Source organism: Lepidochelys kempii, chromosome 2 (genome assembly GCF_965140265.1).
Source record: "Lepidochelys kempii isolate rLepKem1 chromosome 2, rLepKem1.hap2, whole genome shotgun sequence".
Lineage (NCBI taxonomy): Eukaryota > Metazoa > Chordata > Testudines > Cheloniidae > Lepidochelys > Lepidochelys kempii.
This window is the reverse complement of record NC_133257.1, coordinates 222555200-222571667: the sequence shown is the minus strand read 5'-3', so window position 1 is coordinate 222571667 and position 16468 is coordinate 222555200. Positions and strand designations below refer to the sequence as shown.

Sequence of the window (16468 nt, the reverse complement as noted above, 5' to 3'; positions counted from 1 at the left end):
AGATTTGAAATATCTGAGGATGGCCTTTATACGGCACGTACAAATGTACAACTTGTCAGTATCCATCCAGAAAGTAGGTAGCAAATATAATATGTGAAGTTTCCTTGTAGGCTTTGGTTGGTTGATTGGTTGTTTTTGTTTGTCAAGATTTGTGCTGTCTTTTTTTTTTTAAATGTCTGATAAGTTTCATATACACAAGGAACTGCAACTGGATGCACAGCTCTCCGTTGATATTTGGGTGACTGGTTTCTTATGCTGTTTTAACAGGGCAATCCTGGTAATGATGGTCCTCCAGGCCGTGATGGTGCTCCTGGTTTCAAGGTAAGCTTTTCTCTTTTGTTTCATACTTGTGGCAGATATTTGTCGATCCTTATAAGAAGCCAGTATTGATACACTCTCTGCTTCCTCTCACCTTCCCTTGTCTTTAGGGTGAGCGTGGTTATCCTGGCAACAATGGTCTCGCTGGTGCTGCTGGTGCCCCTGGTGCTCATGGTGCAGTTGGTCCTTCCGGAAAGCCTGGAAATCGTGGTGAACCTGTAAGATCAGACTTTAATTGCTCATATTACTTAAAACACTTGCTAGTGCAGAACACAGCTATTAAGAACACTTACTGCTCACTTGTCCTGGCAACCAGTATACACAGGGCACTGAGCTTTTCCATTAATATGATGTTATAGTTTACATGTATTTTATGTGCGTGTTTCAGGGTCCTGTTGGTGTTACTGGTTCTGTTGGTCCTGCTGGTGCAAGAGGTCTTGCTGTACGTAATTTTTTTTAATCTCTCAGCAAAAAAGTTTAAGTAAGAAATGAAAAATGTATACTTCATTGCTCATTAAGGACCCAATCTTGGGCAATAGAGTCCAGAGAGGAGTATTATGGGTTTGAAAATATTATATACCTAGAATTGTTCAAATCTAGATCTGTATCTCCCTCCCATGGGACTAATCCACACTCCCTTGAGCAGATTCCACATGTGTTAACAGAATCTATATGCATGTTTCACGACGAGAATATGACATACGTAGACTACTCATGATTCATTTTCACGTTGGCTAACTATGTCTCGAAAACATTTCAAAACATTCCATTTTATGTTTCTTTTTTTCTTTTGATGTGTTTTTCTTCTCCAGGGCCCACAAGGTCCACGTGGTGAGAAAGGTGTGCCAGGTGATAAAGGACCTAGAGGCATGCCTGGTTTTAAGGGACACAATGGATTGCAGGGTCTGCCCGGTCTTGCTGTGAGTAAACATTTGTAATAATTTAGAATGGGGAGCACAACAGAAATAAATAAAATTACCACACTGTATAAAGATTCATATGTGCAACTCTGTAGGCTGACACCGCCCCACAAATCTTTCAAAGGCTGTGAAATATGCCTACATAGTTTAGTGTTTGTTGCCATCCACATAAAATATCAAATTTTTAAAAGGCTTCTAAAACTATTCCTATGAATGTCATACAGCACACTTGAAACATAGAAACACAATTTTAGAGATTGGTTTTGAAATGTGGCCAACATTATATTTAAAAGCATATTCATTTTATTATAATACAATATTTACCCATTTCTATTACAATGTTGTAATACTTTAGCACGGAAAAATGGAAGATCCTCATATAGATTGCATTCTCTTTAAAAATGTGACATTCCTTTTAAGATTTTGACCTTTAAATAAAAACCTCTTTTATTTATATAGAGGAATGTTATTGTCTTAAAACATCTTCCTTAGATTCTAGTTGATTGTATGGGGCCTTTTCCTCCCCATGCCTCCAACAACAGCTACTTTAACTCTGACTGTACTTCACTAAGGGAACTGGGTCGGCACCAGCTTTCCAGTCTCAGAACTCCAAGCCTTGGGGCATGGCTGACCAGTATCATATTAATATAACTGTGTATCAGTGTTTTTAATCTGGATGTGATTTTTCTTTTTTCCAATAGGGCCACCACGGAGATCAAGGTGCTTCTGGTTCCACCGGCCCTGCTGGTCCAAGGGTATGGGAATTTAAGTGAATACTCTCTGTTCATTTGGAATAAGGAAAGGGCAAGTAACCCTCTCCAATGCCTGTGACTTTTTAAAATGATATTCCTATTTCTCTTGTATTGTTTACTTCCATTAAGAAGTTGTTGTTCTGTTGTAGGGTCCTGCTGGTCCTTCTGGTCCTCATGGTAAAGATGGTCGCAATGGACTTCCTGGTCCTATTGGACCTGCTGGTGTGCGTGGTTCTCAGGGTAGCCAAGGTCCTAGTGTAAGTTTGATTTTTTTTTTTTTGTGATAAATTAAGGGCACAAGCTGAAATCATCACTTAATAGCCCCAGTGGTTGGTGGTGGGGAGTTAAGAAGAGGAAATGGAAGAGATTTCTACGTTACTTTTTTCCTCAAACAGTGGAAGACTTTTTATTTCACATTCTAACATGTTTCCCTACAAAATTAAGATTTGTTACAGGATAGTATTAAAGACAGCTACAGTACAACTGCTTATGGGGGCCTACGGATGAAAGCACAGAACTAGGATTCTGGAGAGCTGAGTTCTAGTCTTGGTTCTGCCATTGACGTGTTTTGTGACTTTGGGCAAGTCACTTAATCTTTTTGTGCCTCAGTTTCCCCAGCTGTAAAATAGGGATAACTATATTGGTCTTAATTTGAAAAGCACTTTGAAACCCTCAGATTATTGAGCACTATATAAATGAAAAGTGATATCATCATGATGATGATGATTATTATTATTATTCCTATTCCAGTCTGACTATATGACTGATCCTGGCCCTCACATTTTTGGTGAGCCATTCAAACATTTAAATAAAATAGTCATGTAAATTAAATATGGGGCTAAGATGAGAAGACTGAACCAGCTGTTCATTTAAGTTCTCTCTTTATACGAGAATACCAACCTTAGACCTAATTGCAGAGTCCTTATTCAAGCTGATGAGTGCTTACTGCTTGTAGCCAGTGAGTACATGCACAAAGAAGATGCAGTGGCCCTAAATCTTGCATCTGTTACCCTTTTACTCTGAAATATCCATCACAAAGCAGTTCCCTACCAGCTATTCGAGACTGGAGCTGAGGATCCTGTGCCTTAGAGTAGGGCTATTCATGCAAGTAATTGGGTGTAGTGTGCACATCAATGCAATGCCCAGACTTATATAATGGGATGCTCTTTGTCTTCTTACATTGAACCTCTTTAGGGTCCACCCGGTCCACCTGGTCACCCTGGCCCACCTGGTCCCAATGGTGGTGGATATGAAATTGGCTATGATGCTGAATACTACCGGGCTGATCAGCCATCTCTCAGACCTAAGGACTATGAAGTTGATGCCACTCTGAAATCACTGAACAACCAAATTGAGACCCTCCTGACCCCAGAAGGCTCCAGGAAGAACCCAGCCCGCACCTGCCGTGACTTAAGACTCAGCCACCCAGAATGGACCAGTGGTATGTTAATGCTAGATGGATGCCTCTTCTGGCTCGCTGGTTGTATTCAGCTTAGTAGCTTGCTTTCAATGTTGTTTCCTGATTGACTAGGGCCTGGTGTCAGCAGTTTTATTCTTTTAAGGGTGAAATTTACCCCTGTGCTGAGAGCCAGCACAAGGCATATAAACTTTAAGTCTTCTTAAGCCCAATTAGTGGTATTGAAGTGGTGTATAGTACTTGTGCTGGCCATTGGCCAGGGGGTAAATTTCACTCTTAACACTCTGGACAGGCAGTGGATATTATTAACCTAATAAATCACCAATGAAACAATAACCCCTACCTCTACTGACAGCACAATTACACAAGCTCACCCTGAAGAGTTTCCCTTCATTGTTCACTGTGGTGCAATCCTCACCACAAAATCAATACGATAATTATGTATGCTCAGCTTTCGAAAGTAATGCAATGTCACACATTAGCAATATTCAAGTACAGATTTCTTGTGGTTTGCAGGTCGCCAATGTAATAATGTACACAACTATAGTATCTATGTTATCCCTTTGGGTATTTATGCCATGCCCATTACCATAGTAGCTGAGTGCCTGCATGAGGCTGAATTAGTGACCAGGGTTTTTTTTTCAATGACAGGTTTCTACTGGATTGATCCCAACCAGGGGTGCATCATGGATGCCATCAGAGTGTACTGTGACTTCTCCACTGGTGAGACTTGCATCAATGCTAATCCAGAAAACATCCCCACTAAGAACTGGTATGTCAACAAGAACCCCAGGGACAAGAAGCATGTGTGGTTTGGCGAAACTATCAATGGTGGTACACAGGTGAGTGGCCAAACAGTGCAACTCGAGTGAATTTATTACCTACAGTGCTGTCTAAAGAGTTGCCTGCACAGTAACCCTTTTCAAAAGCACAGACTAATGAAAACTCTCTCCTAGTGGAAGGATAGGAGGCAATGGACTAGCCTTTCATCTTTGGAGAGCAGAATTCAAAGTCTGGTTTTGGTCACAATTGCAAAATGGGTTTGTTGGAATCATCCTGCTTTCCCTTTGGGAACATCACAGAATCACAACACAGTTTATCACAAACTTAACATGTTTACTAGTCATAGCTCAAGGGAAGTCTGGGACTGGTATATCTGGCATGTTCCAAGTCAGTATGGGGATACAGGCACTGAATAGGAATATGTATCAAAAATCCATGCAGGACTTCTCTTACATTTTTGCAAAGTTTATAATTTGCAGTCAATTTATCTTTAACATGTTGCTCTGACTTATATTGGACATGCTTGGGAAGACCTTTACAATAGAAACACGTCAGTGGAGTCCTCCTAAAGTTATGCCATTATAACGCTTCACACTGCCATAATTAAAGGAAGAGAGATGCCCACCGTGGATGTTTACGTTTATAATTTCCAGTAATATAATGAAAAAAACAGACACTCAACCCCCAACTGTAAATAATTCCGTTTGTTCAGTTACATAGCTCTAATTCGGTTATTTTTTTAACTGAGTAGTTTTGGTCTTGTGGTGAAATCTCAAAGTGCTCAAGATCACAACCTCCTGAATTCCATGATTTTCACATTCCTAGCATCCCTGTTCACTTCAGACACACGCACACACATCCTGTGAGCATATTATATCCCATTACATTTCAATGAATATTTGATTTAGAGTTCTTCCTTCCTGTTTTTAGTTTGAATACAACGAGGAAGGCGTGACCTCCAAGGATATGGCCACCCAACTTGCCTTCATGCGTCTGCTGGCCAACCATGCCTCCCAGAACATCACCTACCACTGTAAGAACAGCATTGCATACATGGATGTGGAAACTGGCAACCTTAAGAAGGCTGTTATACTGCAGGGATCCAATGATGTTGAACTACGAGCTGAAGGCAACAGCAGGTTCACTTTCAGTGTTCTTGAGGATGGCTGCTCTGTAAGTACTACTGGACGCATGGTTTCCTGTTTACTCTAGTGGTAGAGTTGGATATGGATATAGAGCTAGATTACCAATCTCCTCTGCAGGACATTAGTCATTAAAATTCATATTGTGTCAAAGATAGTTAGTCTCTAGTGTTGAATCCTACAGCTCTCTCGATAAGTGTGCACAGGCCAAAACACAGAAATATCACACTTTCACTGTACAGGGGAGCCGAAAGGTGGAGAGCACCTTATAGGCATTTCACCCCTCTACATGCCAAAGAGAAAGCTGCATGCAGCTGTCTAACCCAGAGAACCGAGGGAATGATGTGCAAACTGGAGAAGTGGCAAAAGTCCACACATGCAGCATATCCAGTAGTCCAAAATCCTACATCTGCTACTCCTCCATAGCCACTGGAAAGCATCTCGATACTAGCTGCTGCGGGCAGGAGCTGAGAATCCTGTTATTCAGCCCTCCATTCAGTTCTTGGAGCTCAACAACCATGGCAGTGTCATAGAATCATTGAATATCTAGTCTAACCCCCTGCTCAAAGCAGGGCCAATCCCCAATTTTTGTCCCAGATCCCTAAATGGCCCCCTCAAGGATTGAACTCACAACCCTGGGTTTAGCAGGCCAATGCTCAAACCACTGAGCATCCCTCCCCCTTCCTATGAGGATTTGATCCCTAGTGCATATATTACTATATTAAAGCCAGAACACAGAATCTGCTATTCTGAGTGATCAGCTGCTATGTTAAGTTAAAAGATTAAAATAAATATGTTTCTTTATATGAAAGATCTGTAGGTGGGCATCTAACTGATGACCTGTGCTAGCAAAATTAGTTGCAGCAGATTTCAGAAGAGATTAAATTCACTGGAAGAAATGTTGGTACCGTAAACAGCACAATAACTCTTCTAACTATCACTGTTATTATCTTACAGAGAAAGACCAATGAATGGGGCAAAACAATCATTGAATACAGAACGAATAAGCCATCTCGCTTGCCCGTCCTTGACATTGCACTTTTGGACATTGGTGGCGCTGACCAAGAATTCGGTTTGGACATTGGCCCAGTCTGTTTCAAATGAATGAACTCAAACTAACTTAAAATCAAAAAAAAAAAAATCTCTCTTTGCCATTTCTTTTTTTATACTGAAAGCTGACTCCTTCCATTTCTTCTGTTCATCTACTTGCTTAAACTCTGGGCAAAAGAGAAGGAGAAGGATTGATTGAAGCGTTGTGCAATGCAATTTAATACAGCCCCAAAAGGACTCAGAAGTCTTTCAAGATTTTAACACCTTGTTTTGGGAAATGTCAGCCTTTGTAAAAAAAACAAAATAAAAAATCATGAAAGTTTGCACCACTTGTGGCCTTTGAATATCTTCCACAGAGGAAGTTTAAAACCACAACTTCCAAAGGTTTAAACTACCTCATACACTTAAAGCCAAGTGTGATCCACATCCACAGTAGGTACTTCTCCAAATGATCTGAGGTGCTTTTAGTTCCATTCGTAATACAAAGGTGCTAATTTCAGTATGATAGAGGATCTTTCCAATACTTGAACTTTGTTGGTGCTAGCAGCATTTGAAATACCACTTTTCTGTATTAAGTTGTATTGTTTCTTTGAAATCTGTCTCAAAACTTTAGTCAGAATGTCCCATCTTACCCCCAGATTAAGCATGTGGATCATTTCTCTCCCCCGGCCCCATCTTCAACCTCTCCCTCCAAATTCAGGTGCTCATGCTTTAAATCTCATTTTCATCCTCTACGATGGGTAAAAAGAAAGCATCATTTCTCAAAAAAATTGTACCTATTTTGTATATGTGAGATGTTTAAATAAATTGTGAAAAAATTGAAATAAAGCATGTCCAGTGTTCCAAAAGAAAACATTGAATGAGTAAAGTTCCTTGCTTAAGTGCATCAATAGATATTTGTACCCAGTATATGCATTGTTAATTACCTGGCTTCTTAAGCAAAAAAATATATATTTTTTTTAAATAGCAAGATACAGCACTTCTGCTAAAATATCTGGCTACATCCAGGCCCATATTTGGTTGTGCTAAATTACCTGTTTGAGAAATACACTGAAACAGTCATTGGAAGCCTGCTTGAGTACAGTTAATGGTGTAGCAGTAAAACAAAATGTAATGCATTAAGCGCCAATTAATGCTCACCTTTTCCTATAAACTATAAATGTGATATAACCCAGGGTCTGTCCTTCTTTGCTAATTCTTGGATTAAATTAATTATACAAGAATGGGAATATGCAATCAGATGCAACATTAGATCTAGGAAATAAAATCCTATTTTCTTTACTCCAGATAGCAAAATACATCATTGTTTGATCATGCACACCCCACTCAACTGTGAAATGAAATGGCATTTTAAATTATCTTATCTCTGGGCGCACGTGCGTGCGCGCACAGACACATACACACACACACACAAAGTCTTTTCTGCTCTTTCTGGCATTTAGTCTAATCAGTGAGGAAGTTGCCTTTCTCTTTCTGAGCTAAGCATGCAATACATTTGCATAGTTTCATTTGTCTGTCTTTGCCTGTTTGTTGCAATGAGATATTTATTTGCTGTATTCCAAGACCATATAGAAATAGCTTATTGATATGTTTGCCTACTCAACTCTTCAGTTCAACATCTCTGTTCTGTAACATCTACAGACAATCCAGAAGCACTAGGCATCCTGGTGTGACACTATTGATAACAAGTAATAATGGATTGTTGTCTTTTGTTAAAATATTAAAGAGCTTCATGGCCGAATGCCACCTGGTGTAGAGTGGGTGCACAAAGTAGGGAGGGAGCACAGGGATTTGCATCTCACCCACTCTCTGTATCCGACAGCAGCAGCCAGATAGGATTTTTGCTGAGCACTGATGAAGGAAAAAGACGGAGGACCCAATTACCCTGGTTCCAAAGGGCCGTTGTGTCCTGGCTGGCTACAAGCTGTTGAATCTGCTATTGGCAGGAGTTTGACTTTCTTGAATACATATGCAGAAGTCAAACCAGGAAACTAGTTAAAAAATTGTTCTCTAGATTATTAGGAGGAGAATGTTTTGTTAAGCACTAACAGTACCCTCAGCACCATACAAGACACAAGAGATGCTACAGTCCCTACCCCGAGGAATTTACTGTCTTTGGTGGATGGCGGTACTTTCCTGACAGAGCTGGACTGAAATTCTGACTGGATTAGCATTTCTGGGTGTCTGAGATTAGGATGGCGTTTCAGAGACAGACACCAGCATAGAATGCATAAGGACAACCAGAGAAGACAGCGCAAGTGGTCAGATGGGCTTTGCTAACAGCTATCGTGTGAAGGTAGCTTTGCAGAAGGTTTACAGAACAAAGCTTTCTGTAAGCAGAGTGGAAGTACCACTGGAGAGGTGAGCCGCCTCACTGAACAATGTGGAATCCAAAGAGAGAGATCAAACTAGAACAGGCTGAGGAGGGGGAAGGGCGGAGAGCTGTAACCCCACAATCTGATACCAAAAAAAGGAACCCCTTTCCAGCCTTGTTTCTGGATAGCTGAAGAAGACTAAAGGCCCAAGCTTCAAAATGCGTTCTTTATTAGTCCACATGTCAACAAATGGAGTCCAAGTTCAGGCTGCTGAAATTATGGCCCTTTGAGCCTAAGGATCTGAATGAAATGACTAAAGGGTCACTGCCAGCTTGAACTCTAATTGGTTTTATAAATAACTGAGTAGTTGTTTCAGGTACTATCATAGACTATCAGGGTTGGAAGGGAGGTCATCTAGTCCAACCCCCTTGCTCAAAGCAGGACCAATCCCCAATTTTTGCCCCCAATCCCTAAATGGCCCCCTCAAGGATTGAACTCACAACCCTGGGTTTAGCAGGCCAATGCTCAAACCACTGAGCTATCCCTTCCCCCCTCAACTACTATACCTGCCCCTCAACCCACCAACCATTTTCTTATTTTAGTTCTACAACCATATTTTCCTATTTTAAAAAAAATTCTCTCTACCCTCCCCCACTGCTGTATGAAATACAGTGTTTAAAACTGCAAATGTTTTGGTGCTCACCTGGATTAGCTGAAGGCCAAATAGTTTCTACAAAGATAGAAGTGAAAGGATCGCAATAGGGTATAAAAATTTTCCCATGTTCGAGTGCCCCTAGCTGCACCTAAGTACCTCCAGCATACCTGCAGGCCTTAGGATGGCTGCAAAGGTGTCTGGTAGAACTGGGCACTGGCCCTATTCATCTTAGTGTTTTGGGGAAGAGAGAGACACTAGCTCAGCAATCATTTATGTGCTTAAAATATAGGTGATTAAGGCTGGGATTTTCAAAGTGGCCTAAGGGAGTTGAGCACCCAATTCATAATATCTGTGAAATAATATTCTAGGCCGATAATTGTTGAGCTGGTTCAGGAAGGGGTTAGTTGCTCGCTACATTAAGGTGCTGGAGTGCATTAGTGCCTATCCCTACTGGGGATCCTTGCAGACTCCCTAAGGTGGTGTTTCTAAAACCTAATCTACTTATTTCTTAGCTACTCAGACAGTGTGGGTGAGAGCTCCGTACCCACATCCATGTTCCTGTAGTCTTGTAAACTAAAACCTTGAATGCACCCATAATGTAACCCTTTGCACTTCTCCCTGTCATGGACTTCTGCAGAAGTGAAATGTGATGTTGGTAGGGGATTCTGCCTCAGCTAGGCTCAGACAAAAAAAATTAGAAAACTAAGGGAAGAGGGAAATGGTGACCCCTATATATTTTAGACTCCCCATTGGGGCCATGGCTGGGGGAGTAGTCCTATACTTATAGGGGAGTTGGACAGGGTTGAGGCAAGAATCAAGATGAGGGTGGGCTGAAGAGGGTTGGTAGGGAGTCTGGGTTATACCTGGGTTGAGGAAGTGTTGTGACATGGTGGAGGCTGGAAACAGGGAGAGCAAAGGAAAGTCTCAGGCCCTGGGCAGATTGGGGAAGGTTTGCATGAGTTGGTGCTATCAGGTTGGTGAGAGATGATTAGAGATCATGGGAGGGAAGCTTAGGTGCAATCCAGCGTAGGGGAGAGGCAAGACAATAGGGGCATCCAGGAGTAAGTAACCTTTACTTCTGGGTGAAATAGCTCACATAACTTACAAACACTTAAGAGTAAGAAGCAAGCTACAAAAGACAGCTGCTACCCACTCAGCTGCCTTCTGGCTTCTCTCCTATTCCAAGTAACCTATCACATTGCACCCTCTGCTGCTTGGATGCTAGAACATACAAAACTTTTGTTTAACCCATCCTGTGATGCACCAATGGTAACCTCTAAAATAAAAACTTATTTTGAGATTGTGTGCATTACACATGGAAATAGCGTTAGGGGAAATATTTACAAAACAGCCTCTATGCAGTATAGCCACACTACTCACAATTGACAATGACGTTATACAGGTCATCCCAAATGAGTGCTGATCAAACCTTTCTCCACCATCAGGTATTCACTGCATACATTTGCAGAAGAAAGTAACTTTCGTCTGAGTTACACTTTTTAAGATAAGTGAAATTAATAGGCAGCAGATTTAAAACAAACATAAGGAACCCCAAGAGAGATGGATCTAGAACAGCTGTTAAAATGGGTCACTGACAATCAGCAGCAGCAAGCCACCCTACAGCAACAACAGCCGCAGCAGCTGAAGGGAATTAGTCAAGCACCAACCGGAGTAGCAACAGAACCTGGTATAGCAGATGCTTGCTGCGCTCCAGCTTCAAGGAGCAACCGGGGTGGCAGCAAACACTAATTTCCCCCACCCCCCCACCAGCACGACGCCCATCCCAGTGAAACTGGCCAAGATGGGCCCAAACGATGACTCTGAGGCATTCCTCGCTACCTTTGAGTGGGTGGCATCTGCTGCGGGATGAGCCCTGAAAAATTGGGCCATGCTAGTGGTGCTCCATTTCTTGGGACCAGCTCACACTGCCTACCAGGAACTTGACTTTTGGCTATGCAAAGGTAAGAGAGGCAATCCTTGATTATTTAGACATCACTGAGGAGACCCACCGGTGGCAGTTCAAGGAGGTGTGCCCTTTAGGTGCATGCCCATGGATGGTAGCCCAGAAGTTAAAAGCTCACTGCTGGCTGTAGTTGAAACCAGAGTGCCAGATGGGTGTATAGGTGGCAGAGCTCTTATTCATAGAACAATTCACCCAGATTTTACTGGTGGGAGGACAGGCCTGGTGTTAAGGCATCTACCTGAGACCCTGAAGAATGCTATGCATCTTATGGAGAACTACCTAGCCTCCTGCAACACCCCTGAGATGCCTAGCGGGGGTGTCACTGAGAGACAGGGAGACATGCCAAGAGAAGTGGCATGGGATACAAGGCCCCACTTGGCCCCACAAGGACCCTTGATGGCAGAGAAGAAGCCAGGTCCCCACTCCGGGGCAGTGAGGAAGGATAGCAGCTTGGCAGAACCCCCTGCTGCTTTTAAAGGGCCTACAATCCCTCATAGTAGAACCTATGGCAAAGCCCCAGAGAAGTCAGACCAACAGGGCAACAGCTTGCCATGTCACACCCCGACATCTGTGCCATCCAGCAGAAAATGCTTCTCCTGTGGACAGGCGGGCCAATTCTGTAGGGATTGTCCCTATATGGAATATGACTTTGCAGAGTCAAGGGCCCATAAGAAAAGCCCTGCCAAGCTAATAGTCCCAGTGTGGGCGAAGGGAAAGAAAATAATGGAGCTGGTGGACTTGGGATGTAATCAGACCCTGATGCATCGGCAGCTCGTAGATCTGAGGAAGGACACAGAGGGAACGATATTCTTCCAGTGTGTCCTGGAGACATAAAGCCCACAAGTTTACCCCTTGGCACAAACACAAGTATGGCTGAGGGAGGACGAGCATGTGGGTGGACTCAGCAAGCATGTGGGTGGACTCAGCAGCTGGGTTGGCCTACCCAGTTATACTGGGCAGGGACTGGGAATGACTCAGTGAGGTCCTGGAGGGGCAAGCGAAACCTCAGCTTCGGGACCTAAGGCCCTCCTCCATGGAGCCTGCATGGGTGGGGGTGAGCAAAGTCGATGACCCCAGCGAGGGACCATCTAGCCAAAAGGTTCAACCCACATCCCTACAGACCCTATCAACCCTCAACTCAAAGCAGAGCCCTGTAATACCCATGCAGATATCCTCATCCGAGACACCAATTTTGTGAGGGAACAACAGGCAGAGCCTACACTCTCCCACAAATATGAACAATTAGCTGTAGTAGACAGGGAAATTGTAAACCCCCAGAGAGAGAAACAAGAGCCCCACTTTGAATTACAGTGAGAATAACTTTATCACACAGAACAACTGAGACAGACTGGGGAAACTGAGGCCCAGCTGCTAGTTCCCAAAATGTATATGCAGGAGATACTCCACTTGGCCCATGAGGTCCCCTGTGAGGAGCATCTAGGGAAGAAGAAGACCTTTGATCTCCTTGCAGCCCACTTTTACTGGCCTGGGGTGTTCCAAGATGTCACAGATTACTGCGTTTCTTGTCCAGGCTCCCAGGTCTCAGGAATTAAAGAGGCACTTCTCATTCCACTATTCCTAGTAGAAACCCCTTTTGAGAGGACAAGAGTGATCTAGTCAGCTCCGTGGCAAAGAGTTTGGTGGGCCATCAATATATGTTAGTGATGGTAGCTTACGCAACACGTTACCCAGAAGCCATCCCCTGCAATCGACCAACGCGCGCACAATAACAAACAAGTTAATGAAAATCTTTGTCAGGGAGGCCTGCCATAGGAAATCTTAATGAACCAGTGGCCCAACCTTATATCCAACCTAACGTGGGACTTATGTGGCCTCTTGAAGATAGACAAGTTAAAAACATTGGTCTACCATCTGCAGACTGATGACTTGGTGGAATGTTTTAATAAAAATCTCAAGAGAATGCTAAGGGAATTCATCACCACAGGCCCCAAACGCTCAGATCAACTGTTGCCCCCATTACTGTTTTGCCATCTAGAAGGTTCCCCAAGCATCCACAAGTTTCTCCCCTTTCAACTTGCTATATGGCTAACAGCCTAGAGGTATCCTCAATTTGTTGTGGGAGTCTTAGGAAAGTCAAGGGCCACAAGCAGAAAACCTAGTCCAATATGTCCTCCAGTTACGTGAGCAGCTTAAAAGTTGTAGGCCTTCACCTGTGAGAACCTACAGGGGTCGCAAAAATGCCAGGCAACAGTCTACAACCAAGGAGCATGATTATAAGTGTTCGAGTTAGGGCAGTGGCTCTCAAACTTTAGCAACCCGAGGAACCCCATTTTGATTTTAAGATTTTTAGGGACCCCCAATCTCCCCTGCTCAGCCCTTGCCCCGCCCTCTTCCCTGAGGCCATGCCCCCATTCTCTCCATCCCCCCTCTCTCTGTCGCTCGCTCTTCCCCTCCCTCATTCACTTTCACCAGGGTGGGGCAAGGGGTTGGGGTGCAGGAGGAGGTGCGGGCCCTGGGAGGGAGTTTGGGTGCAGGTGGGGATGCGGGCTCTGGGCTGGGCTCCTAGGCGGGGGGCCAGAGAGTCTCGGCTTGCTGCCCCTGCCCACAGGCACTGCCCCTGCAGCTCCATTGGCCGCAGTTCCCAGTCAATGGGAGCTGCGGAGTCGGCGCTCAGACCGGGGGCAGTGCACAGAGACCTCCTGCCCCACCGCAGGCTGCAGGAATGAGCTGGCAGCTTCTGGGAGCTGCGTGGACCGGGGGTCCCCATTCCTCCCCCTCCCTCCCAGTGCCTCCTTCATGCTAGGCAACAGCTGTTCCCCAGCATGAAGGAGGCACTGGGAGGGAAGGGGAGGAGTTGAGGGAAGGAGGGATGGATGAGGAGTTGATCAGCAGTGCCCGTGGACCCCCTGGAGTACTCCTGGGGACAGGGCTGACCTCACCATGGCCTTACCAGACTGTGGGAGGGATGCCACTAGGACCCAGAGTATAGAAAATTGTGTCTACTGCTGGTGCATATGTATTCTCTCTGCTCTAGATGCACAGAGATGGTGGAGTGCTGTGCTGCAGGAAGGAGGGCACAAGAGACATAACAGGGAGGCAGGAGAAAAGGTGAGAGGGAATAACAGAAAGCAGCAGGAGCTGCAGGGAGAGAGAGGAGGAGGAGCCTCTTATGTACCTCTCCAGCATCCCGAGGAGCCTGGACTGATTAACACCAGCTTCTCAGGGAGCTTCCTGTTTCCTGCTGCTTCCCTGAACCCACTTGAGGAGAACAGGCAGACAACTGAAGTAGTAGGAGCCAGTTAGGCCCTTAAGATGCTGATACCTTCCCTCACTCAGGCCCTGCTACCAGTCTGCTTATTTGTCCCCTTCAACTGAGTGTTGAGAGCCACTATAGCTGGCACAGAACAGCAGTCATGAGTGAAAGAAGCAAATGCCCCTCTGGGGCAGCATTCAGAAAAAGAAAGAAAGCAAAGGAAGCTTGGGGCAGCCAGTACCCGTCTACAATTGACCTTACAAAAGGGTATTGGCAGATCCCCTCGAGTCCAGAAACCAGGGAAAAGACCACATTTGCTACACCCTTTGGACTGTACCATTTTCTAACAATGCCATCTGGGCTGCATGGGGGGGGGGACGACAACCTTTCAATGAATTGGGTGTGCCTTCCACATGGACACTATGCTACGGCTTATTTGGATGATATAGTCATATATAGCCCAGACTGGGACAACCACGTCACCATGATGATATAGTCAATTGCTGAAGCTGGCCTGACTGCCAACCCAGCCAAGTTTAGGTCTGGAAATACTGAAACCGTGTACCTGGGATATATGGTGGGAGGCGGGCATATACGCCCACTTGTGGACAAACTATAGGCCCTGACCAACTACCCAATACCCCGGCCAAAAAAAAATCAGACAATTTTTGCGGGGTTGGTTGGGTACTACAGACGCTTCATCCCTAACTTCATCATCATTGCAGCCTCCCTTACGGACCTGACAAGAGATGAGAAACCTCGGAAAGTTCAGTTGTCGGATGAGTGTGATGCAGTCTTTAAAATGCTGAAAGTGCCGTAACCCGGTGCTCTCCAACCTAGAATTCTCAAAGGAGGTTGTACTTCAGACAGATGCATCAGACATGGGAGGTGGGGCAGGGCTCTCCCAGACCTTTAAGGGAGAGGAACACCTCATACGGTACTTAAGTTGACAGTTGTTCTTGCATGCAAGAGCCTAATCCGTAATAGAGAAAAAAGCCATGGCTGTGAAATGGACCATAGACGCCTTGTACTATTACCTGCTAGGGAGCCCCTTTTCACTCATTACTGACCAGGCATCCCTTAGATGGAGATGGCTACACACAATGAAGGACATGAGCACAAGGATCGTGCGTTGGTACCTGGCCCTCCAGCCACACCAATTCCAGATGCTTCTTTGGGTGGGCCAGGCTCATGCTAATGCCGATTTCTTTTCTCAGAGTATGGATGCTATAACGGATGAAGAGAACAGGCACACCTTGGATAAACGAGCAGTAACTACACTATGTTTCTTGAATGGAATCAGTTCTTCTAAAATGAAGTAGTTAGGTCTTATTGTATTAGATAATCCACAAAAGAGGCAACATCTCCCAAAGAGATACAATCAGGGGTGAAAATGAGCCGGTAGGGGCCGGTACTGCGTACCGGTAAGAACCCGCACCAGCCCATACCCAGCCCACAGTAAAGCGTTGCCACGGCAGCGCTTTAACTTCACTGCCCCTTCCCCCTGTCGGCGGCCCTGCTGGTCAGGTCCGTGCCGCCAGGGCCACCAACAGGGGAGGCAAAAGGGGCAGGGGCATTAAAGCGCAGCCACAGCACCCCTTTAAGGATGGCCCTTTGCTGCGGCGGCGCTTTAATGTTGCTGCCCCCCCTGCCGCAAAGGACCCTGCAGCGCTTTAATGTTCCTGCCCCTTTTGGCCCTCCCGGCCGCCAACAGGTGGAGGGGGTGGGGGCAAAGGGAGCAGCTGCCTGGGGGCCAGCGATGTAAAAGGGCCCGGGGCTCCAGATGCTGCTGCCACTATGACAGCAGTGGCGTCTGGAGGCCCGGGCCCTTTAAATCAACACGGGAACCCTGGGCGGCACGGGCCAGCCGGAATGGAAGGACTGGCAGGGGGACGCTGACCCCCCCCAGGCCTGCCCCTTCCACCCAAGGCCCCGCCCC

General features: G+C 45.1%; 1 protein-coding gene across 1 annotated transcript in view; it reads left to right on the top strand.

The window, feature by feature from the left end:
• Window positions 1-6706, top strand: part of COL1A2 (collagen type I alpha 2 chain) — a 50045-nt gene extending 43339 nt beyond the window's left edge. The window contains exons 43-52 of the mRNA XM_073329671.1: window positions 268-321; window positions 429-536; window positions 707-760; window positions 1131-1238; window positions 1940-1993; window positions 2140-2247; window positions 3185-3431; window positions 4059-4249; window positions 5121-5363; window positions 6290-6706. Coding sequence (XP_073185772.1) covers window positions 268-321; window positions 429-536; window positions 707-760; window positions 1131-1238; window positions 1940-1993; window positions 2140-2247; window positions 3185-3431; window positions 4059-4249; window positions 5121-5363; window positions 6290-6436 — 1314 coding nt within the window. The 3' untranslated portion in view covers window positions 6437-6706. The remainder of the gene's footprint in view (window positions 1-267; window positions 322-428; window positions 537-706; window positions 761-1130; window positions 1239-1939; window positions 1994-2139; window positions 2248-3184; window positions 3432-4058; window positions 4250-5120; window positions 5364-6289) is intronic.
• Window positions 6707-16468: the final 9762 nt, after the last annotated feature.